Below are 23575 nucleotides of genomic sequence, written 5' to 3' on the forward strand. Positions count from 1 at the left end.
TCATTGTCCACTTCTGTTGCAAAGAATGGCTTCTTTGATGAGGAATGAGAACCATCCTCATCTATGGGTATAAAAATGGATACTTAGAATGTAGTTCTAATTTGTGTTTGGTTCGAGGAATTTGTTTATTTCTATTTTGATTTCTTCTTTGACCCAGTAATGATTCAGTAATGAGTTATTAAATCTGCACAAGTATGTATATTTACTAGAAATTGTCTCCTTAAAGTTTGAGCTGCAGTGAGGTCAGATGGGACGTGCATAACTAGCTTAACCTTTCCGAATCTGTTACGGTTTGTTTTGCATCCCAGGATGTGATCTGTTTGAGAAGCTCCCATCTGCCGACGAAGAGAATGCATGTTCTTTGGTGTTTCAGTGGAACACTCTGTCAATATCAGTATAGTCTATTGATGTGTATGTATTTTTTGGTGTATTTGTGCTGATGACCTACCAGCTGTCTATTGTGGAAAGTCAGGTATTGAAGTCAACCACTATTAATTGTTTGATGTTAATCTGTGACTTTGAGTTCCATAGTGCACATTTTTTTTTCAAGACATGGTTTCTCTGTATAGCCCTGGCTGTCCTGGAACTCACTTTATAGACCAGGCTGGCCTCAGACTCAGAAATCCGCCTGTCTCTGCCTCCCTAGTGCTGGGATTAAAGGCGGTGCCACCATGCCTGGCTAAAATTCCACTTCCCTGACTGGAAATCAAACCGGGCTGTGGTGGTCAGAGCACCTAATCCTAACCACTAGACCACCAGGGACCATAGTGCCCTTTTAATGAAATTGGGTGCACCAGAATTTCACACATACACATTTAGGATAGAAACATCTTCCTGATTGTTTCATTTGATAAAGATGTAAGGTCCTTCTTTGGATGTTCTGGTAAGTTTAAGCTTGAAGTCTATTTTTTAATATATTAGGGTAATAACTCCTTCTTGCTTGTTGGTCCTGTTTGGTTGGATATATCCTTTCACTGTAAGGTGATTACTCTCTTTAATGATAAGATGCATTTCTTGTAGACAATAGATAATATGGAGTTTGTTTCTTGATCCATTCAGCCAGTCTGTGTCTTTTGATTGAAGACTTGAAGCTGTTCATATTTAAAGTTATTATTAAAAGTTACACGATTGCAGCCATTGAGTTATTGACTTTTGCTGTTGTTGTGTTCTCAGTGGTACTTTGTGCTTTAGTGATTGTAGCTTTGTTGTCTAGCTTCTGAAGCCCTACAAGTTGGATATGAAATCAGGTGGACACAAGCTGTGCTAATATGCAACATGCACATCTTGGTCAAATCCTGCAGTTTGTGAAAAAATATCATACACACACACAGATATATATGTGTGTGTGTATATATATATAGATATAGATATATAGATATATAAATATATAGATATATACATATATACATACATACAAACATACATACATATACAGTATTTGTGTAGGATTTATGTAATAAAGAACTAGTCTGACTCATCCAGTGAGACCCCAAAGAAGGATGTGCAGGACCTGTGCATTGTGGATAAAAATGGGAGACCTGGAAGAAGCCTAGAATTTGAGATGGTGCAGGCAAGAGTGAACATACTAAGCCAAGACATTGGGTGTAGGACTTGGGCTAGATCTTCGGACTTGGAGAGGGTATGGGCGGGGAGAATCTGATGGACTCACACAAGTAAACCCTGGTGGAAGATGTTCAAGATCTGCCTGGGCAAAGAGGCTCATCTAGTGCTTCTATTTCTTACTTTTAAATATTACCTGATACATGACTGCAAAAGAATTATGTATGTTAATTGGATATCAAGTAATATTTCAATACATAAATATATTATATAATACTTAAATCATGTTGGATATACTTATATTTTCAAACAGTTACTTCCTTATGGCAATTTTTTTGATATTTTCTATACTTTTGAAGCATTCGTTATTATTGTCCATAGTCTCTCTGTAAGATGAAGCAATCCAACAGAAATTCCTTTTCTATCTAACTGTAATATTAATATTCATCGTCATTTTCCTCTCCCTCCCAGTTTCCATGTGGTGGCCCCATTATACTCTTCAACTTCTGTGAGATTAACCTTTCTACATTCCATACTATATGGTATTTGTCTTTCCGTGCTTGACTTACTCCACTTTCCTAGCCTTGGGGATTACAGCTATATGCCAGCACTCTGGCTTTTACACATGCTGGGATTTGAACTGGATTCCTCATGTTTATACATCAGGTACTTTTCCTGACTGTGCCATCTTCTTGGTTCAGAATATAGGCTCTCAATAACAAGTACTTTAGATTCCATGTAAAGGGGTATTATTAACTGAGGAGGTTTTATTGTTAAAATTCACATTTTTTACAATTAAAATCCTTGTGTTTTGTGTCTTAACATCGATAAGCTTTTATAACTTGAGGTGAAAATTAACATGTATAAGCTTCCATATCATATTTTACTATTTCATAATTCCTCATCTATATCTGTTCTTACATTGTAATCCTGTCTGCATTCAGATACCTAGCAGGACACTTACTGCTCAATTTGCATCTCTGGCTAACTAATGCTTTTAGATTCTTACTTTGAGATGAAATTCTTCAAGTTCTGTGTACAGTAAACACTTTACCTCTTGCAAGTCCTCCCCAAGCTGTACAGAATAGTCAGTGAATCAAAGATCACAGTTTTGGTCGGCTCAGTGACTGAAGGTTTCAGGATACTAAGGCAGCCTGATCTGTAAATTCTGATTCATTTTATGAAACACGAGTAGATGAATGCACGGAAGATTTTAAAAGCTATTCATAATGATGCCAGTTGAAACTGGCAGGCCTATTTGAAACCGTGGCATGGAACTGTTCATAAAAAGCACACATGCTTTCTGTCTTGTGAACATCAAACACTCTTATTAAAGGGGCTATTTTTGAATGTTCCTTTTAAATGCAGTTCAGTTAGTAGCAAAGGAAATCATAGGGAAATTGTCCAATATTGGCCACCATTGACCTATACCCTCCCCTTTCCTTTGTAGACATTGACGAGTGTGCAGAAGGGCGCCATTACTGCCGTGAGAACACCATGTGTGTGAATACACCTGGTTCTTTCATGTGTATCTGCAAAACTGGGTACATCAGGATCGACGATTACTCATGTACAGGTAAGCCGTGCTGACTTGTTATTGACTACTTCCTGTCTTGTTAGGTTTTCATAGGTTTCTTTATCTTAAAATTCTGAGAAGTGTGTCATAAACTTTCCTGCATAACAACAAAGTAAAATGGAAGTTATTGTATCTTGTTCTAGCATTTAATTGTGAACCTGCTCTGAAGAATAGAGTCCTTGGTGTTACATGAAATTTAGTTGGGGGAGACAGGAACAAATGTTTATTCAGTCTCATAGGGTGTTACCTGTAGTTACAATCATAGCCAAGTCTTGCTTGGGAAATCTGTGAGTCTACTTGGCCTATAAAAGCATGATTAAAAGATTATTTATAGGCATGTGGGTGATCCCAAAACAGCTGTATCACCGAGAAGTCTCATTGCAGCATGGATGGTCCCCATGGCTGCATAGATGAGATACCTCCTCAGTTAAAATTTCATGTCCTTACACTCGGGAACCTCCTGAGAGCAACTGTGTATAATTCTGCATCTGGAATAAAATGACGCACAGCTGGAGTGGAGGTTCCTGAGAAAGTACCTGCTTTATCTGGTGTGGATCTAACATCCCTTCCCTGACAGCTTCTGTAAGGGAACCTCAGTCAACTTCATCCTCAGGATCTCGAGCCTCACACCCAGCTATTCTTGGCAAGATGGTGATGGATGCTGCTCTTTACATGCGGCATTCCATGGCAGTCTTTATGAACTTCTTAACGTCTTCCCACCCTTTTGTCCATGTCTCTGACAGGGATGATATGGATATGTGGTTATTTTCTTCTACGTTTGGGCACTGGACCTCTGTGCTACACCAAACTTCATTTATTATTCTGGAGTTTGACAGAATAAACTTATATATATACTAACTACCACTCACTGCAGGGAGCATCTCTGACCAAGGCTGACTGCAGTAATAGTCTTACAGACATAAACACAAGTATTTAGGAAGCACCTTGATAAGTACATCATATGCATTAAGCAAGCAAGCAAGCAAGCAAGCAAACAAACGACAACAACTTAGTGCCTTCCCTACTCTGGGCTATGATCACCCTAGACTTTGGCATGTCACTGATTTCCACTGCCCAATATGAATTCCCTCCTGTGAGAATTTGATCAGACCTCAAATCCTAGTGGAAAATAGTTGCTTACACTCTTAACACTCACACTATTATAGCACCACATGGTTCCCCATTTCTGTTATGCTGATAGGAAAGCACAGAGCTCTGCAGTGAAGTAGGTCAACTGGTACTGGTTCTGCCCCAGTAACCCACATAGCAATTCCTGGCACTACAGGAGCTAGCCAGCACGGACGAAGCTTCTAGCTCAGTCCACCTTGGTATCGCCATGGCCCATATCCGAAGTACACAGTGTTTCCAGCAAGATAGTCTTACTATGTAGTTATTGGGTCAACCAACAGCCATGGAGATGTTCTGTATTAGCTGGGGAGTCTCAGGGCTCCAAGGCCAGCAGATAGCACACCCTTGATGCTGCATTTCATGGTTTCTGGGAGCATTTTTTTCCACCACACAAGTATCTTTCTTTGTTCTTTAGCTTTTTTGTTTGTTTGTTTGTTTGTTTGTTTTTAATTTAACAGCAAGGTTTTCTCATCCACATTGTGTGGGTTATCTTTGCCTTACCTTATGATGTTCTAGAAAATTTCACTATGGTGGTTGTACTGGGTCACAGGCATCATAGCTGGGTAGGACTGTTGCTTGTGCCCCTCCCTTGGAAGCTTTCATTGTGCCTTCTGAAACCATGAAAGGACATGCTCAGCAACAATGCAGGCCAGTCCCAGCTCAGGGGCCTCTGGGCATTGTCTAAAATGAATGGTGTTTTCAAAAATAGGGACTTACCATCCACCTCTGGGGCCTACCTAGGGCAATGGCAATAACTCAGATGTCATGGCAATCTCCTGGACAAGCCTGACCAACAACTTACAATACAGCTTCTCACGTTTGGTGTTGGGGCTTTTTTGTTAGATCGTCTTTGGCACTTGAAGGGGGCATTGGTAATGACTGTTTTACAGAGGGCTGGCAGCATCTCTGAAGACCTACTGCCATCCACTGTATAAAACAAACAAAAAACTCATCTGTCATTAGGAGTCACCAAACCACATCATCTGAGCCTTCCACAGTTTGCTGTGTCTATGTCTGACGTAGAAGCCAGCATGGGAGATAGTATTCTCCACATCATCTGAGCCTTCCACAGTTTGCTGTGTCTATGGCTGACGTAGAAGCCAGCATGGGAGATAGTATTCTCCACATCATCTGAGCCTTCCACAGTTTGCTGTGTCTATGGCTGACGTAGAAGCCAGCATGGGAGATAGTATTCTCCACATCATCTGAGCCTTCCACAGTTTGCTGTGTCTATGGCTGACGTAGAAGCCAGCATGGGAGATAGTATTCTCCACATCATCTGAGCCTTCCACAGTTTGCTGTGTCTATGGCTGGCGTAGAAGCCAGCATGGGAGATAGGTATTCTCATGTATTATTTTTTCCTGATTACAATTTTGTACTTGGAAAAGTTCTTTCTGGACAGACAGCCCAGCCTCAAATGCATATCTTAACATCCTAAGTAGGTACTATTCTGCAATCCCTTTACAGCCCTGATCCGCACTTACTCCTTCCAGACTACAGCATGCCCTCTGCCTCATCACGTTTCTCAGGATGCCGCCATGTGCCTTTGGCAAGTAACATTCATCAAGGGGCCACGTTACCTCTGAAGACATAGAAGAAGATGGCCCATGGGGATTTCTTTCTCTCACAGATTTTTCACACTGGAAGGACAGCTCAGCCTCAGTTGTATGTCTTATCACGTATATCAGGGACACACTGACTACTAAATACAGTAAGAAGTAGCACCATTTTAAACTACATAGAGGAGGGCACCACAGATGCTCTAGCCGCAGACAGCTTAGCTTCACTTATATTTGTCATTCCCCACAGCAGTAACAATACAACTCTCCATCCCAAATCCATTCTTTTTTTTTATTAGAGATTTTCTTTATTTACATTTCAAATGTTATACCCTTTCATAGTCCCCCCCGAAAATCCCCTATCCCCTCCCACTTCTCCCTGTTCTCCAACCCTCCCACCCCCATTCCTGGTCCTGGCATTCCCCTATACTGGGGCATAGATCCTTCACAGGACCAAGGGCCTCTCCTCTCATTGATAACTGACTAGACCATCCTCTGCTACAAATATAGCTAGAGCCACAAGTTCCACCATGTGTTTTCTTTGATTGGTGGTATAGTTCCAAGGAGCTCTGGGGGTACTGGTTAGATCATATTGATGTTCGTTCTATGGGGCTTCAGTCCCCTTCAGCTCCCTGAGTATTTCTCTGGCTCCTTCACTGGGGACCTTGTGCTCTGTCCAATGGATGACTGTGAGCATCCACTTCTGTATTTGCCAGGCACTGGCAGAGCCTCACAGGAGACAGGTATATCAGGCTCCTGTCGCAGGCTCTTGTTGGCATCTGCCTTGTGTCTTGGTTTGGTGGTTGATTATGGGGTGGATTCCCAGGTGGGGTAGTCTCTGGATAGTCATTCCTTCAGGCTCTGCTCTGAACTTTGTCTCTGTAACTCCTTACATGGGTATTTTGTTCCCCATTCTAAGAAGGACCAAAGTATCCACACTTTGGTCTTCCTTCTTCTTGAGTTTCATGTGTTTTGCAAATTGTATCTTGGCTATGCTAAATTTCTGGGCTAACATCCCCTTATCAGTGAGTACATATCATGTTTATTCTTTTGTGATTGAGTTACCTCACTCAGGATGATATCCTCCAGATCCATCCATTTTCCTAAGAATTTCATAAATTCATTGTTTTTAATAGCTGAGTAGTATTCCATTGTGTAAATGTACCACATTTTCTGTATCCATTCTTCTGTTGAGGGACATCTGGGTTCTTTCCAACTTCTGGCTATTATAAACAAGACTGCTATGAACATATTGGACATAGTACTACTGGAAGATCCATCAATATCTCTTCTGGGCATATACCCAGAATATGTTCCAACTTGTAATAAGGACACATACTCCACTATGTTCATAGTAGCCTTATTTGTAATAGCCCAATCCATTCTTTGTTCTGTCACATTCCTATGTTGCCTCAAAATTTTACTGACCCCCCCCCACACACACACACATACATCTACCCACACCCCTAGGGGGAACATAAACAACAGAAGAAAGCAACAACTCCACCCACATCTAATTTAGTTTACTAGGCTTGCTTAGAGCAGCATAGGTGAGGGATACGTACAGGAGTAAGGATGGCCTCCCCACAGCTGTGTCACTGAAAAATCGCACCCCAGCATGGATGATGCCTTCCAATGGCTATAGAGATGGAGCCTCTCTTCATTTGACTTTCCGTAGTCTGTACACACCAGTACTTCCTGAGTGTTAATTGGGGCAGATAGAAGGAAGTAGCTGGATGCTGGGGTCAGAGTAGAATGATCCTCCTGTCCCCTCTGATAGAGGACCTCAGTAGACCTAATCTTGAAGGTCTCTTGTGGTTACCACGGCTGCTCTAATTAAGATAGTCATGACTATTGCTCAGGGACACAGTCCACAGCACCTTGGTCAGGGGAAATTTTAATTCTCCTGTTAGGAACAGAAAGAAAAGCTGAAGATCAAAGTCAAGATTATGCTGAGTATATACTTAAACGTTTCTCCTTCACTAATCGTTTGTGAGTTACTAAGGCGTCTCCAGGAGACAGCCCCTAAATGGTACTTTATGTAATGGAAGAACACTTACATAACCATTGTGCTGTTTGTTCGGAAAGGGCTTCTTCAGTCTCTAAGAGGCAAGCATACTAAAGAGCATCTTGGTGATGTGCAGTTGAGCCTACACTGAAGGGTCCCCACACATACACTGAAGTGTATGTTTTCTAAAATACCGTTCCCTTCAGTGCCATACCAAGTCCTGCTCAGGGACATCCCGAGTGCTTGGAATATCTGGTGTTAGTTCATGGTTTTCTATACATGCACATGAAAACAAATGGGGCAAGATTAGCTTTACCACTACAGGACTGGAGGAAAAGTGAGCAGGAATCAAGACCTTCCTTTGAACTCTACCTTTTTTTAAAAAATATTTTTTATTAGATATTTTCCTCATTTACATTTCTAATGCTATCCCAAAAGTCCCCCATACCATCCCCCCCACTCCCCTACCCACCCACTCCCACATTTTGACCCTGGCGTTCCCCTGTACTGAGGCATATAAAGTTTGCATGGCCAATAGGCCTTTCTTTCCACTGATGGCCGACTAGGAGACAACTAGAGACAAGAGCTCCAGGGTACTGATTAGTTCATATTGTTGTTCCACCTATAGGGTTGCAGATCCCTTTAGCTCCTTGGGTACTTTCTCTAGCTCCTCCATTGGGGGCCCTGTGATCCATCCAATAGATGACTGTGAGCATCCACTTCTGTGTTTGCTAGGCCCCGGCATAGTCTCACAAAAGAGCTATATCAGGGTCCTTTAAGCAAAATCTTGTTAGTGTATGCAATGGTGTCAGTGTTTGGAGGCTGATTATGGGATGGATCCCTGGCAGTCTCTAGATGGTCCATCCTTTTGTCTCTGCTCCAAACTTTGTCTCTGTAACTCCTTCCATGGGTGTTTTGTTCCCAATTCTAAGAAAGGGCAGAGTGTCCACACTTTGGTCTTTGTTCTTCTTGAGTTTCATAAATTGTATCTTGTATCTTGGTTATTCTAAGTTTCTGGGCTAATATCCACTTATCAGTGAGTACATATCATTTGAGTTCTTTTGTGATTGGGTTACCTCACTCAGGATGATGCCCTCTACCTTTTAATTGGACGATACATAAAAATAACAAAACATATAAAATTGTAAATTTGGACAACACCTACCTTTTTTTCTGTCATTTTCTGTTCTCTCCCCCAATTATATATTTCTTCATCAGATAATACGACATTACACATACTCTATAGAATTCCCAGGGAAGAGAGGTCTACCATATTCTCTGGCCATAAACATATGAATTTATACTAGGAAAGACATTCTGTACACTTCTGGCTAAGGTGTCATTTATGTGTTTGTGCAGTTGTCCACCCAGAGTTATTACTACAGTGACCCTACTGTGCACCAATGACATTCTACCTACCAGAGCAAAGACATGCTTATGCTTTCAATTAGATTGTTGGCATAAAATGTGGTACCAGTGACGAGAAAGCTCATCTCTTTCTGTGGGACATAACTAAATACAATGTGCAGATAGAAAGGCATTTTATATAAGTACCAAGGGGTTTACAAATTCCTGTTCTTTTGACAGCTCAACATAAACATTTATAAATCATGGGAACAATTCCCATTTTCCTTGATCAAACTTTTAAGCAGAGTGGGTAACAGGGTGTCTTGAAAGAGGGCAATAGAGATGGTTTTGAATGTAAAAATAAAAGAACATAAGTTCCTGTAAATAATAGAGAATAGAACCCACAGCTTACTATATAAATGATAATATCAGTAGATATAAGTTTCATGTTAAGGGGTAAGCTGCAGTTGTGCTTCTCAAGAGTAAGCGTTGTAGTGGTTGCTGAGAAGGCCGATGGCTTTCCCTCAGACCCTCAGCTTTGCAGCTTCTTAGTCGTTCCCTGCTTTTCTATGATCATAGGTGTCACAGGTTTTGAAGCGCCATGCTGTTTACCCAGGAGCGCGCTTCCCAGGGTTCATTGCTGTTCTGCGCTGCGCGTTGGCTGCCTGTCTCGCCACAGTGAATCCAGGGCTCAGGTGGACCTCCATTATGGAGTATTTCCTGCCTTGCCTTTCTGTCTCTCACTGCATGGCATTTGCAAATGAAGCCCCACCAACCACTGGCGAGGGAGAATGTCCCCTCATGATTCCAGAGTATCTCATAACATGGAACGAGTGTCTCTTCAGCAGGATGCAGAGGAAAGTTGAGAATATTTTCAGAAAAGCTGTGCAGGCTGAAGCTTTTGTGCTGATCAAAGAAGAGCCAAGTCTTTAAAAGTCTGGCAGAGAGCAGGAGCCCATTTCCTTAATGAGGCACTGGCTTTCCAAGCAACCCCCTTCCTCTCCTTTCTTTCTGAAGGAGAAAATTCTCTGGCCCATAAGTTCCTGTCTACTCCAACTGGATCGAGCTTATGGCTGTTCCCAAAAGCCACGATTCTGGGGGACTATGAATAGGTTTCAGTTTGTATCGAGAGCCCCATGAGTACCTTTAAATCTTTGTCCAGCCAGTCCCTTACCTCACACCTCCTCCTGGGACCTTCTATGCAGTAGGCTCAAAGAAGAACCTCCTCTGTGGGCCTGCCTTGTGCCTAAACCCATCTTGCATAGTCCTCTTTGGGAGAAACTATAAGATCTACAGAGGACTCAGCCTCTCTGACAAAAGTTTCAGTTTTAGTGATGAGCAGATCCTTCTGCAGTTGATGTAACAGTGAGTGGATGTCTATGGTGCTGTAGAGCCATCTTCACCTCCCCATCTCCCATTTGTGGCTGAAACCCTAAGTCTTTTTCTTCTTCATTTTTTTTTGATGACTGCCTTTGTGAATATCTTTTATGTCTGTGTCCCCCCTCTCTCTTCCTGTTGAAGAGTCCTCTCTGCCTACCACAATTGGCACTCTTAACTACACCCAGAAGACTCTTAGAGCTGCCTGTCTCAACTGAAAATCCATCACAGACATTTAAAGAGGACTTCAAGTGCAATACATATGACTTTACCATCCAGGTCTAATCGATACAGGAAGCTCTCTGCTCTGAGACCCTTACACTGCTCGTGTGCTAGTCTTGCAGGCTAGAAGTAACTACCTCCCATGGTTTGGGGAGACATCTGAAAATTTCAAGTGCTTTGAATTAGGTTTTCCCTAGGCTGTTAGGGTTAAGGGAGCAGAAGAACTCTTGAAGACAACATATTCTAAGCTCTCGAGTTTTATCAAATGAAGAAGTAGAAGCTTTCCCCCTTTGCTGCCTGCCTGCATGGTGTTGCATGGTGAGAGGCGACATAAAACTAGAAATAGGTCTATATATCCTTACCTTTGATTGGAGCCACCATTTGTCTAATCGTCAGCTGCTTGAAAATAAATGGAAAAGGTTTCTGTTTTATGTAGACATGCACTATTCAATTTGTACCATTCATAATTAAACTTTCTTATAGGCTCTTTTGGATTCATTAGCTTCAACTTGAAGAGCAATCTCTCAGCCCCCACCACACATGTGGTTATAATCCTAAAATCAGCAGTTGATAGAACTGTTCTCTTGGCTTCTGATGTGGTCGTACAGCGACTGTGATGACTCAGTGAACCATTTTCATAAACGCTGCAGCAGATCAAACTTTTATAAGCTCATTAACATAATTTATCTCCAAGAAGATCCTATCCTATTCCTAATTAATGATTCATAACTTATCTCCCTTCCACATCTGTTACAAAAGAGAAACTGGTTATAAGGTATACAGGGAGAAGGGATGAGGATGGGGGGCGAGAAACAACGGAAATGCAGCAAGAGAAAGGGAAGGGGAAGAGTGAAAGAAGAAGAAAGGGAGAGCAGGGCAGGATGAGGGGAGGGGAAAAGAACCAGGCTTTGCATGAACTGACTCAAAACACTTAAAGTTCATCCTTTAGGGTCTTTACAAATCATAACAACTTTATGCACTGATTTTTTTTCTTAGTGCCTGTTCTGGACAAATGGCTTTCTTTGTTCACTTCCATGGGCATAAACCAAGTTAGGTAAATCGTGACTCCTACTGGGCACATCTTCCTGACACAGGTTATTATGTAATAAATAGATCAAACGCAAAACATCTGGAGAGTAAAGATAGAACCAAGAATTCCGTATTATCAAAAGATAAACACCTGGGTGGAGAGCCCTGCGCCTCAGAGAGTCTTCCCACATCTGTGATTGATTGTCACAATAAGAAAGGGTTTAGTTTCTGATTGTAGCTTATAACCTTCCCACCACCGTGCAGTTCCTTGGAGTGGGAACAAAAGGAAGGATGGGCTGATGAAAGGCTTAGCAAAGAGTCATAACGGCTTAGGAAGTGAATTGTTCCTGTAGAATGTACCTGCCCACAGAAGTTACCTAACAAATTTGGCTATCACAGCTACAGAGGGCCAATGGGGTACTGTGTGTACCTTGAGATAGGGCTCTGGGCTGCTGCTGTGCCTTTTACAGCCCTCCTGTCCTTTTAAAATTATTATTAAATTATTTTATTTGCATTTCAAAAGTTGTCCTCCTGCCTGATCCCCCTCCCAAAGTTCTTCACCCATCCCCCTTCTTCTACTTCTGAGAGGGTGCTACCCACCGGCCCAAACACCCCCACTTCACCCCCACCAGCATCCCTCTTCCCTAGGACATCAAGTTTCTACAGAGTTAAATGCCACCTTTCCCACTGAGGCCAGACAAGGCAGTCCTCTGCTACACATGTGCCTGGGGTCACGGACCAGTGCATCTATGCTCTTTGGTTGGCGACTTAGTCTCTGGGAGCTCTGAGGAGTCCAGGTTAGTTGACACTGTTACTCTTCCTATGGGATGGCATTCCCTGGCAGCTCCTTCAGTCCTTCCTCTAACTCTTTCATATTGGTCCCTAACCTCAATCTAGTGGTAGGCTGTAAGTATCTGCATTTTTCTCAATCAGCTGCTGGTTGGGACTCTCAGAGGACACCCATGCCAGGATCCTGTCTATAAGCACAACATTGGTAGTAGTGTCAGGTTTTGTCCTGCATGCAAGTGTGGATGATTCAAACCCATTTTGAAGGTGGAACAAAATAATCATGGGAGGCAGAGTGAGGGAGGAACTTGGGTGGGAGATGGGAGAGGGAGGGGGAAAGGGAGGCAGGATCAGGTGTGGGGGAATACAGGAGAGAAGCCCAGAGGGGCAGGAGAATGAATTGAAATATGTAGCATTATGAGGTGGGGGTGGGGGGTGGGAGAACCTCTAGAAAGTCCCAGAGACCTGGGATGTGAGAGACTTTCAGGACTCAATGCGGATGACACTAGCTGAAATGCCCAAGAGTGGGAGGATTTACCCTGAAGAGACCACCTCCAGTAGATAGACAATGACCCCTAGTTGAGGTGTGGGGCCAACCACCCATCTTCAAAATTTTGACCCAGAATTCTTCATGTCTATAGGAAATGCAGGGACAGAAATGGAGCAGAGACTGAAAGGCCACCCAGTGATCAGCCCAACATGGGACCCATCCTATCCTAGCTGTCCTTTTGAGAAAATGATTTATTTCCCTGGGACTCTTTTGACTTCATGCTTTCCATCATTGCTTCTCAAATGGTGCGTGCGTAGTCTCTGGAAGGGAGCTTCACACGGCACTAAGGGTGCCCAACTGAGAAATCCTATGTCAGTATTCCCCATTAATTGGTAAGATATGTTTAATTTAAACTTTCCTCACTCACCTCTATGAGCTCTCCCGGCTCTATGCACTGATGTTTCCTAACACCATGATTTCCTCTGGGCCCTACTCGTTCCCTTTGGTGAGAGGAAGGAGCCCTCCTCACTAAGTCCCACCTCAAACTCGTTTCTTTGCTCTTCTCTCTGCAACCAAAATGCCAGGTTGTTTTTTGCTTGTATGTAAGAATGTGGATAATGTGTGTGCCTGATGCCTGAAGAGGTTAGATGAGGTATTGGATCCTCTGGAACTATAGTTACAGACAGCTCTGAACTACCATGTGGGTGCCCCAGTCCTCTGTGAAGGTAGCCAGTGCTTTTAACTCCTGGGCTATCTCTCCAGCCCCTAGAAAAACATTTTTATGAACACCAAAAGTAACAATAAAGAGGAATAGTTGGACTTAAACCACATTAAATATTTAAATATCTGTTTGTACATGTGAGCTCATTCCTTTAATCCAGAACAGAAAGAAACTCTATCTCAAAAAGACACACACACACACTATTTTGAAAAGTGCCAGCAACATTGCTTCTCTGCCTTTTCCCAAAAATAAGAAGTCAATGCTCATAATCTTTTGTACGAATGGAAAGTAATTTATTGTTAGCTATTTAAAATAGCCCTTAATGGAGTCAACAAAATTGCACTTACATAATTCATCATGTGTGTCTGTATCAAATTAACTATGAATGTATAAGTTGTAACAGGATTGAGAATTCTGGGGCAGTGACATAGAGGACAGAGTCCACAAGAAGTCCTTTGTGGGAACAATCACAGGAAGTAGAAGTAGGTGTGTCACCTTTCACAAAATGTCCTAAATAAAGCTATGCTAGACATAGACATAGAGTGGTCCTTAGCAAGCATTAGCTGCCTCATTATTGGGGCCATTATTGTTAGACAAGATATCTTCTAGAAGAAATGTCTGATTTCTCTGAGACCCCTCTGTCTCTGTGCTTTTCAGTGGTTGCATTTAAATTGGGTCATTAATTTCATAAAGTAGACAGCTTCCCGTGAAAGTTGGCCACAACTGTCATTACTTATTCAGTTGTGCTCAGTTGGAATCTGTGACTGGGGACTTTAAAAAAAAGACCATGAAGCTCTGGTGTGAAGGAGCACCTTCTCTGGGAGTGGCTTCTCCCTTAGAGGAGTCCCGTGCGCTTCCTCAGCTAGCATGTTCCCGCTGTCGTGGAGATCCAGTGTCAGACCAAGCCTGGATGGAGGGGGCGTCTGGGACCCTGCTGGGAGACACACCTTCCCAGAGGAGAGAACTAGACCACCAGAGAGCCAGTGGCCTTGATTAGGTCTCAGAGGACAGTGTTGATGAGCCTTGCTTCTTTCACATGGATTTATTTTTTAGGAAATCTCAACAAAACTATTGTCAGACGATTGTCATGGCTATTGAAACGCTCTTTGTGACTAATTATTTCATATCTTGTTTTCTTCACATTGCAAACCATAATAAAATTACAATATATGCCAACCTTTACATAAGACATGAAACTCAGGCAAATTTAGATTGGAAATTGCCCAAATATATCCCTGGAAGCAAAAGGATGTCTCCCTTGCCTCCTGTAGCTCACTGTATATTATTATACTTTGTGGTTATGATTACATAAGTTAAAAATATAAACACAAAGGTTACAAAGGCAAATTAAGCTTCTATGCCCCAGGCTTAAAAGAATTAATGACGACAAGCTACTTCTCTAAACCATCACCGGAGGCTTAGTGGGGAAGAGCGATTACTGTGCAAACGTGAGGACCTACGTTTGAATCCTTAATGCCCACATTAAAAGCTTGGCATAGATGTGGTTACCTGCAATCCATGGAGCCATTGACTGGACAACCCCAGAGAAAAGCCAGGGTTCTGGTTCAGTGAGGGAACCAAGACATAGAAGATACCATGTGTCTTCCTCCAACTTTTACATACCTGAATAGCCACCCCACATGTACACAAAACATCATGTGCATACATACAACACATGTCACATATATGCACACATATACATGCACACATACATGCGCAAAACATTTCACATATCTTATGCCCACCCACACATATACACATCACAACATATACATACATATACATGTCACACACATGTGCACATGCACACAAATATACACAGTGTATCTCTCTCTCTCTTACACACACACACACATATATAACCTACTTCTCACACATTCACACATGTACACACCACACCACACATGTGCACAAGCACATGCATATACATGCACACACATGCAATGCAGATATAAACAACACATCTCATACACACATATGCTCATATTGCATACATCATGCATACACACACACACACTGAACTAAAAGCCATTACCGAGGATGCATTTCCATGATAATGTGTACCATAGTTACCAGGAAGGGTTGATTTTTAGGGAACTGCAGACAATGTGTCTCCGTCTGCACAGCAGCATGAGAGGCTGAGGCTACACGCTTACCTCCGTTCTAAAACACATGTGTGCATGCATACAATTAGCACTCAGCTCAGAAAAGAATGGGTTTCAAAGGCTTGCTTAGGCAGGAGAATGGCCTTTTGGAGGATGAAAAACTCAGGCAGAATCTGTTCAGAAACTCCCAGTGAGTGTAGGAAGCCCGATGGCTCAGACACTGCAGTTTTCAGGCGAGTCAGAGCCTCTGTGTGCATCCCAGCACAGCTGGCCTACCAGGCTCTGACCTCCAGCCTCGCTAGCTACAGTCTAATCATCAGAGTTCCAGAGTTATGCAGACAAGCTGGCCTGCCTCTCTAAAAGCCAGCCCACCTGTGCCCTGAGCACACAGATGGCAGGAGTGACTATCATTAGGGGGCCCCACCCACTTTGACTTGGTTATACCCTAGCACCTAACTGGCTCCTGTTCCAGATGGACATATTGTTTGATTTATGTTTCAGGATTTTATTTTTCCATGTGAAAGACATAAAGTTGAAAATTCACATAAGAGAATACAAAGGTTACCCATGCCAACAGTGTGACAATAGCTGTGCCCTAGCAACAGACGCATCCTAGCAACAGCTGCGTCCTAGCAACAGGCACCTATGGAGGACAGGATTGCTCAGGCTCCTACTCAGGTTCTGTGGACACCTTGCTTCCCTTCCTGATTGCTGATAGATGACACTCGGCCCTTCTCCCTCCCTCATATTTCTCATCACCCTACGGCAGAGTTCATCTCCCAGTTCAGTTGCTGGTCTGATCCTGAGGAAGGTGACATCATCTGATCTCGCTGCCCTGTCTCCTTCCCCAGCCCAGGGTACCTCACTGGTATCACAGCTATGGTTCATTGTAGATTGCGTGTGCAGAGATGAGTGTGTCCTCTCGTATCCAAATTCTTATCTATCTATCTATCTATCTATCTATCTATCTATTTCTGTCTTTGCTGCAGTGAGGCATCCTCTGTAAGTTATCCCAGTGATTAATTCTTGCCCTCTGACCCTCTTTAAGAGGTTTCCTAATGTTATTTCATTAAACATAATAAAACTGGGCTAGTTATCTACTGCTGTGTAAGAGAGCATCACCCATAGAAACTCAAGCAACAAGGCCAGCATTTCCTGGAGTCAGCGTACTGAGGACTTGCGTACTGCATAACTGAGCAGTTTCCAGGTCCCTCAGGCTGCCGTCAAGGTGTGGTCAAGAGCTGAGGAAGCATGCATTCACTCCAAGGTCACCTGTTTTGTTGTTGGCTGATACACTTCCCCACTGGTGGCTGATGGCAGATTGCCCTTAGCTCCTTCCAGTATGGCAAGGACCCCCTAATATATAATAAGCATCTCCATCCATCAAAGCCAGGGCATGAATGAGCCTGCTACCAAGAAGGAGGAAGGCAGTCTCTGTAATCTCAATGCAGAGCTGGCAATCCACTGCCTCTCCCATAGTCTGTTGCTATTAGAAGCACGCCACTGGGTCTAGTACCGGGAGAGGGGTTTTGCAAAGGTTTAAATGCCAGTCTGTTCTGGCGATAGTTGAGGATAACTACTATATACGTTGACCGTGTGGGAAAATACGCCCCCCCCTCCTATTGGGCTAGGTATGAGGAAGCAGCCCCAAGCTGAATAAGAGAGCTGGGGCATGAAATGTCTATTGAGAGCTGTGTGGCAGATGAAAATCTCATGCTGCATGTTTCTTTTCTCACCAGAACTACGACAATGGGTAGTGCTGGGGTCATCATCCTATCTAATAAATACAGTTTAAGTCAGCATTGTAGGGAAGTGTAACGGTGAGTCTTTACTCTGTTTGATACTCCCAGAGGGTCACATGCTTCCAGCCACTCGCCCAGCAGCTCTTAGACCACACACACACACACACACACGTTAGCTTATTTTTGAAATAATGCCTCCACTAACTCAATGATGGGGCACTTCTAATCCTCAGCCTGCTACCCCAGGCCCAATCAGGGAAGTGCCCAGTGCCCACTTACCCGAAATCTCACATGGCTGCTTGGCTTTATCTCCTGCAGTTCCCTCATCCATCCGTCTGTCTCCACAGAGTCATGGCAGTCCTTTAGCATTGGCACAGGCAGATTTTCAATTGAATCAAAGCATCAGAACCAATCTCCAATGGGGGAGCATAGCAAGGAACCATGAAAGGGAGAGCCCAGGGGAAGCCATGAATAATCTGGTGGAAACCTGGATAGACACACTGACAAAGTGATATGAAACAAAGTTTGTTTGTTTGCTGTGCTTTTTCTGATTTATCACCACCACCACCATCATCATCATCATCATCATCTTAACATATTCACTTTACATCTCACTCACTGCCCTCTCCTGATTATCCCCTCTCACAATCTGTCCCCATCTTCCCTCCCCTTCTCCTCTGAGCAGATGGAGGTCCTCCTGGGTATCCCTGACCCTGAAACATCAAGTCTCTGTGAGACTAGTTGCATCCCTTCCCACTAAGGCCAGTCAAGGCAGCCCTGCTGGAAGAACATATCCCATACAGAGGCAGCAGCTTTTGGGACAGGCCCTGCTCCAGCTGTTTGAGACGCACATGGAGATCAAGCTGCACATTTGCTACACATGAGCAGGGAGGCCAGGTCCAGCCCCTGTGTGCTCTTTGGTTGGTTTGGGCTCTCAGAGCCCCAAGGGTCCAGGTTAGTTTTTTACAAGAGGCTGTTTGTATGGATATCTGCTGAGACAGGGAAAACTAGTTTTCCTCAGTTGAATGACTCTGGGTATATCAGCCACACTCAGGGGCACGGCCCATGCCGAGGGATAATTGGGCAACACAAAACAGACCCCATGGTGTTTTGCTTGTTTGTTTGTCCTTGCTATATGTTTTGTTTGGAGTTTTTTGTTCTTGCCTTGTTGGCTTTTTGTTTGTCTCGATTTTCATGTTTTGTTTCTGAGAAAGAGAAAGGTAGAGGGGAGAGAAAATTAAGCTGGGTGGGCAGGAAGGTGGGGGTAGATTTGTGAGGATCACAAGATAGTCTAGGAAAACCAATAAAAATATATTAAAAAGGAAAAATTAAGGGTTTTTCAGTTTTGTTTTATTTTAAGGTGAACAGTCATTTTAAGACAGGAAGAAGTAAAAGAAAACATTTTAAGAAATAAGAAGGGCAGGATGCAAGGTTGTGTGGTAGCAGTAACTTTAGTGAGAATGGAATTGCAAGGGATAAAGCCGTCTTGTAGGAAAGCAAAGGCGTGCTCTATGGTTTCTACAACACTCGCCCTTCCCTGCAGTCCTGGGGGAGTTTGTGCTGAATTGCTAGCACTTTGTTTCCACCATGTGCTATTGGTTTTCGATGAAAACTTGTTTATTTAACTGACCGCACTTTCCATAGCCAGTGCGACCTCCTTTAAATGGAGAGGGATTTCACTCTCGAAAAGGCAGGGTGCTTGCCTTCCCTGGAGCTCCACAGCACGGATTCTCAGTGGGCAGTGATGAAAACTCGTCTTCCAAGTTTTCAGAATATACCTGCATTGATTAAATAACTGAGGCGTGTTTTTAAAAAGATTCATTTGTGTATGTCCATGCATCCATCCTTCCTTCCATCCATCCATCCATCCATCCTTCCATCCATCCATCCATCCATCCTTCATCCATCTATCCATCCGTCCATCCTTTTTCCCATCCATCCATCCATCCCATCCATCCATCCATCCATCCTTCTATCCATCCATTAAATATGAAGAAGTCAAGAATAACATCAGCAGAAAGTAGAATATGATTACAAGGTCTGTACCATTTTGCTAATTTAGTCAAATCAAATGACATGCTCTTTCTGGCCCTCTTCTCCCCATGAGCATTTGGTGGCATTTTAGCTCATTCCTAACATCTTAGTTAAGCCTCTCAATTTTGAGTCCTTGTTCTATGCTGAGTTGGATATGCTCTTGGGCAGGTTACCTCAATCTCTCCACCTTTAAAACAGAACATGACACCCATTGGATGTTGTTTTTAAGTACATGAGAGGAATCATGGTAAGGGATTAACATGAGAACTGAACAAAAGGACTCCAGAGGAAGCCAGTGGTGGCACCCAGCTATGTCAATCACCTTCATCTGCAGCCCTGAGAATCTGGGACTTGCCATCGCAAAGTGGACTTTTCAGATGTGAGTAAGGTTAAGGACCATAAAACAGAGAATCACCCTGGATTGTTGGGGTGGGCCTCCTGTCATTATGAGTCATTAGAAGATTTCTCCCCTAGCTGTGATCAGAGAGAGCTGTGAATTCAGAGACCGTGAGGGAGATGAAGCACAGCCACCTGTGAGGGGCCATGAGCACAGGCTGCCTCAGAAGGAGGAGAAAGCCGGACACAGCCTCTGCCCCAGGCCTCAGGAGCACAGCCCTGTGCACATGATTTCAACCAAGGCAGGCTGGGTAGCACTCCTACCTTACAGAAGGGTGGAAGCCCATGCTATTTTGAGCTGTTGATTTTTAATTGCTGTAATGGGAATAGAATCAAAATGAGAATAAAACCTGGCACACTATTATCAGCTAATACTGTCGAATTGTCCGCGACTGTATATGAAAGGGACACTCTGTTCCCACTTCTTTCTGATCACTGCGGAGAGAGTTGCATCATCTGTTAAAGGGGAGGAGCTCTATGGGTATTTATGCTCAGGCTCCTTGCTTTCATGATGAGATGGCTTTTGCTTTTCTTGGCTTTTTTTTTCTCTAGAAGTTAAGGAGCTCATTGTTTCTGAGACAGTTCAATTCATTCAGCTTCTTGTAACACAAATATTGTAGAAATAGATCACGAGCTTACCTCGATCACAGGAACTCAAAGGATGATAAGAGAACATTTCTTATCTGCCTCTTTTAAAAGCGGATTCTTAAGTTAAAACAGGAGTGACCTACAGAGACAATGTAGTAACACTGAGGACGTGGCGTGTTATGGGGAATAGGTGCTGCCTTCCGAATGCAGGGTTTGGGGGTAAACTTTTAATTCAGGAAGGATCTGTGCCCACAAGGCTTCATATGAGCCACAAATCAGGGGCCCGTGGGCCACGGTTGGCTTTCATAACAGGTGGATACAGAAAGCACGAGGGAGAAATGACGTGATGTATTAGCTAACCTGGCTGGATTTCAATAATGCATGGCCAGTCCTCTTAAGTCACCAGGGAAGCTGGAAAGCTTAGCCAGTTACTAACCTCACTGAGTTTGATCTTGTCCTGAATGGAAAAATTCTACCCATCTTTACAGGATTAAAAGCAGCAGGTATTTAAAAAGCTTCTCACAGTACCTATAAGATAATGGTGGTTAGCCAGGTAACCATGAAGTTCTATTGAACTATGGAGTGGATCGATCGCTGTATCCATGAAGCAGGCTGGGATTAAGAATAAGAAGTCTCTCCCAGGCTTACCCATGCTTGCCTCATGCCCCACACACTTCGTATAGCTGTGGGCTGAGAGATCTGCCCTTGGTCCTCACACATTCCCCACACACAGTTCATGTAGATGACCTTGTTTTTAGAGTTTAAAATAAAGATCCTAAATCTAGGCTGCCATCTTTGTCTCTATTCAGTTATACCAGACTAAGAAGTCACTATTCTGTTCCCCCTGATCTCCTGGGTTCTTCCATCTGGTCTCACCATGGCCAACCCATTCTACACAGAAGTCACAGCAAAAATGTCACAAATCATCTCAGACCATGGTATGCCCTGATGAGGCCCTTTTTGTGGCTCTCTACTACAGTCCTGCGTATCTCCCCCTGCCTCTCCTGTTCTTGCCTTCCACTTGGCATTTCATCCCTCAGGGGTTGTTTTGGTCTTCCGTCCTCTCCTGTCTCAGGAATCCTCCTTATTCTATGGCTTTTCCCTGGAACACATTTCTCCCCTGCACAACTGACTCTCATCCTTTGGGATTGATCTTAAATGTCAGCCTCCTTGTGTGCTCCAGCCATTCATTATGGTTCTGGGTCTTTTTCTGGCTGCTTCCTTTAAAAGCAAACACACCCCAAGCCTGCCTTGTGCCTCCCTTACTCGTTGCCTATCTCTCTGCATCGGCTCTATGCTCTACAAGGGTAGGGTCATGGCTGTACATAGGTTCTGCTACAGTAATTACCAATTACTGGAGTCCCAGAATGGATCATGGGAAGTGGTGAATGAAGGAGTATTAGGAGGCATCCAGTTCCATTAATCAGGAAATAATCACCCCACTGAAAGCAGAAAAGAGTAGGATTTCAGGATTTTAAAGAGAGAGGGAACTGTACTAAGCATAGTGCATTTGGCCTCTGCCTGTGACTCTATTAAATGCAGATGTTTCCTCTGTTGTCATGCAGGGCCCCCCACTACTTGCCTTATTCTGTGTCAAGAAATCAGGGTTTCCCAACACCAGCGTGCGGGCATTTTCATTTTAGTGATGTTGCCCAGACTTTATCTGAAACGTATTTTATAAAGTTAGACCCAGTCACATACCACAGTGAGCTCCTCTCCATCAGTCTCTCCAGTTCCTCACTCAAAAACTCAAAAGATTTTGTACTTTCCAAAACCTCGCTAACTCTAGCTGTTATTTTGTTTTCTGTTACTGCAACATGATGACACAAAGACCCAGAAGAGGACTGGGGTGAAGTTGTCTCTCCCTCCCCAGCTTCTGCCTTCAGAGTCACTGCTGGTGGGAGACCCTTCTGTGTGAGCAGGAAGTGTGAGTGCAGGACCCTTCCCACACGTCTGCTTTTGCATAGCAGTCCATTCTGGCTCCTTGCAGACCTCCCCTGGTTACATTAGATTTTACCCAGCAAATTCACTGCTCTTGCTTCTCTAAGAAACTCTCCCCTGTGTTCTAATTGCTTGTAAAGCATTTTAAGTATTTGCAGAAGCACAGAAAGCTCATTTCTGTTACACAAAATCTTTGTGTTATGATTATAATAGAGCCATGCAAGAAGAATGGATTGAGATATTTATCAACATAAACCCTACTGAAACATGAGGAATAGCAAACATATAAAACTTAAAAGCCTGGCCTTGGTAATTTAGAAATACTACTTTAATATGGAAGTTTATATTTTGTCTTTCATTGCGCTGCATTTTCTTGATACATATAGTTCTTTCTGGTGTAGATATGTCTGGTCTCTATACACGCAGTGCAATAAAAGAGAAAGTCTCAAAGAAGGAAACCAAAATCTTCATATCCGTTCAACCAGAGATAGCTGTGCTAGTTTTTGAAGAGTAAAGTTTTAACTTTTATCTGTGCAGCCTGCAGCTCACACAAGACTTGAGATGCACTGCTGTACTATGTTTAGTCTTCCCAGGTAATCGGTTTGTCATGAACACCCTTTCTTTCAATACTCTGTCAAGGTGCACATTTCCATGTTATCCTAGTGTTTCCTAAAATAAAGAACCCGAAATCAGTTAGCCAGTCACGTATGGTTGCAAGCTAAAGTTCTTTCAAAATTTTACTTTTATATGTTATGTAATTCTAAGAATTTTTTTAACACCCCACCCAACCTCTCTTAGAATGATGAGGCCTAGATCTCGCACACCTTAATTCGTCTTGGACAATAAGTTCTTATCAATTTACATTCCCACTGAAGGTGTATCAAGGAGGTTCATTCTCTGAATTCTTGTATGCAGTAAAATTATTTTCCACTCACCTGTTAATCTAAGAGAAGTAAGTCATAGATA

General features: G+C 43.1%; 1 protein-coding gene across 5 annotated transcripts in view; it reads left to right on the top strand.

Annotated features, from left to right (window-relative positions):
* Positions 1 to 23575, top strand: part of Nell2 (neural EGFL like 2) — a 376172-nt gene that overhangs the window by 241975 nt on the left and 110622 nt on the right. For all 5 annotated transcript variants that reach the window (XM_085831509.1, XM_029469878.2, XM_029469874.2 and 2 more), the window contains one exon: positions 3011 to 3136. In XM_085831509.1, the coding sequence (XP_085687635.1) occupies positions 3011 to 3136 (126 nt within the window). The remainder of the gene's footprint in view (positions 1 to 3010; positions 3137 to 23575) is intronic.

Source organism: Mus caroli, unplaced genomic scaffold, assembly GCF_978045245.1.
Source record: "Mus caroli unplaced genomic scaffold, Mus_caroli_1 scaffold_16, whole genome shotgun sequence".
NCBI classification, from domain to species: domain Eukaryota; kingdom Metazoa; phylum Chordata; class Mammalia; order Rodentia; family Muridae; genus Mus; species Mus caroli.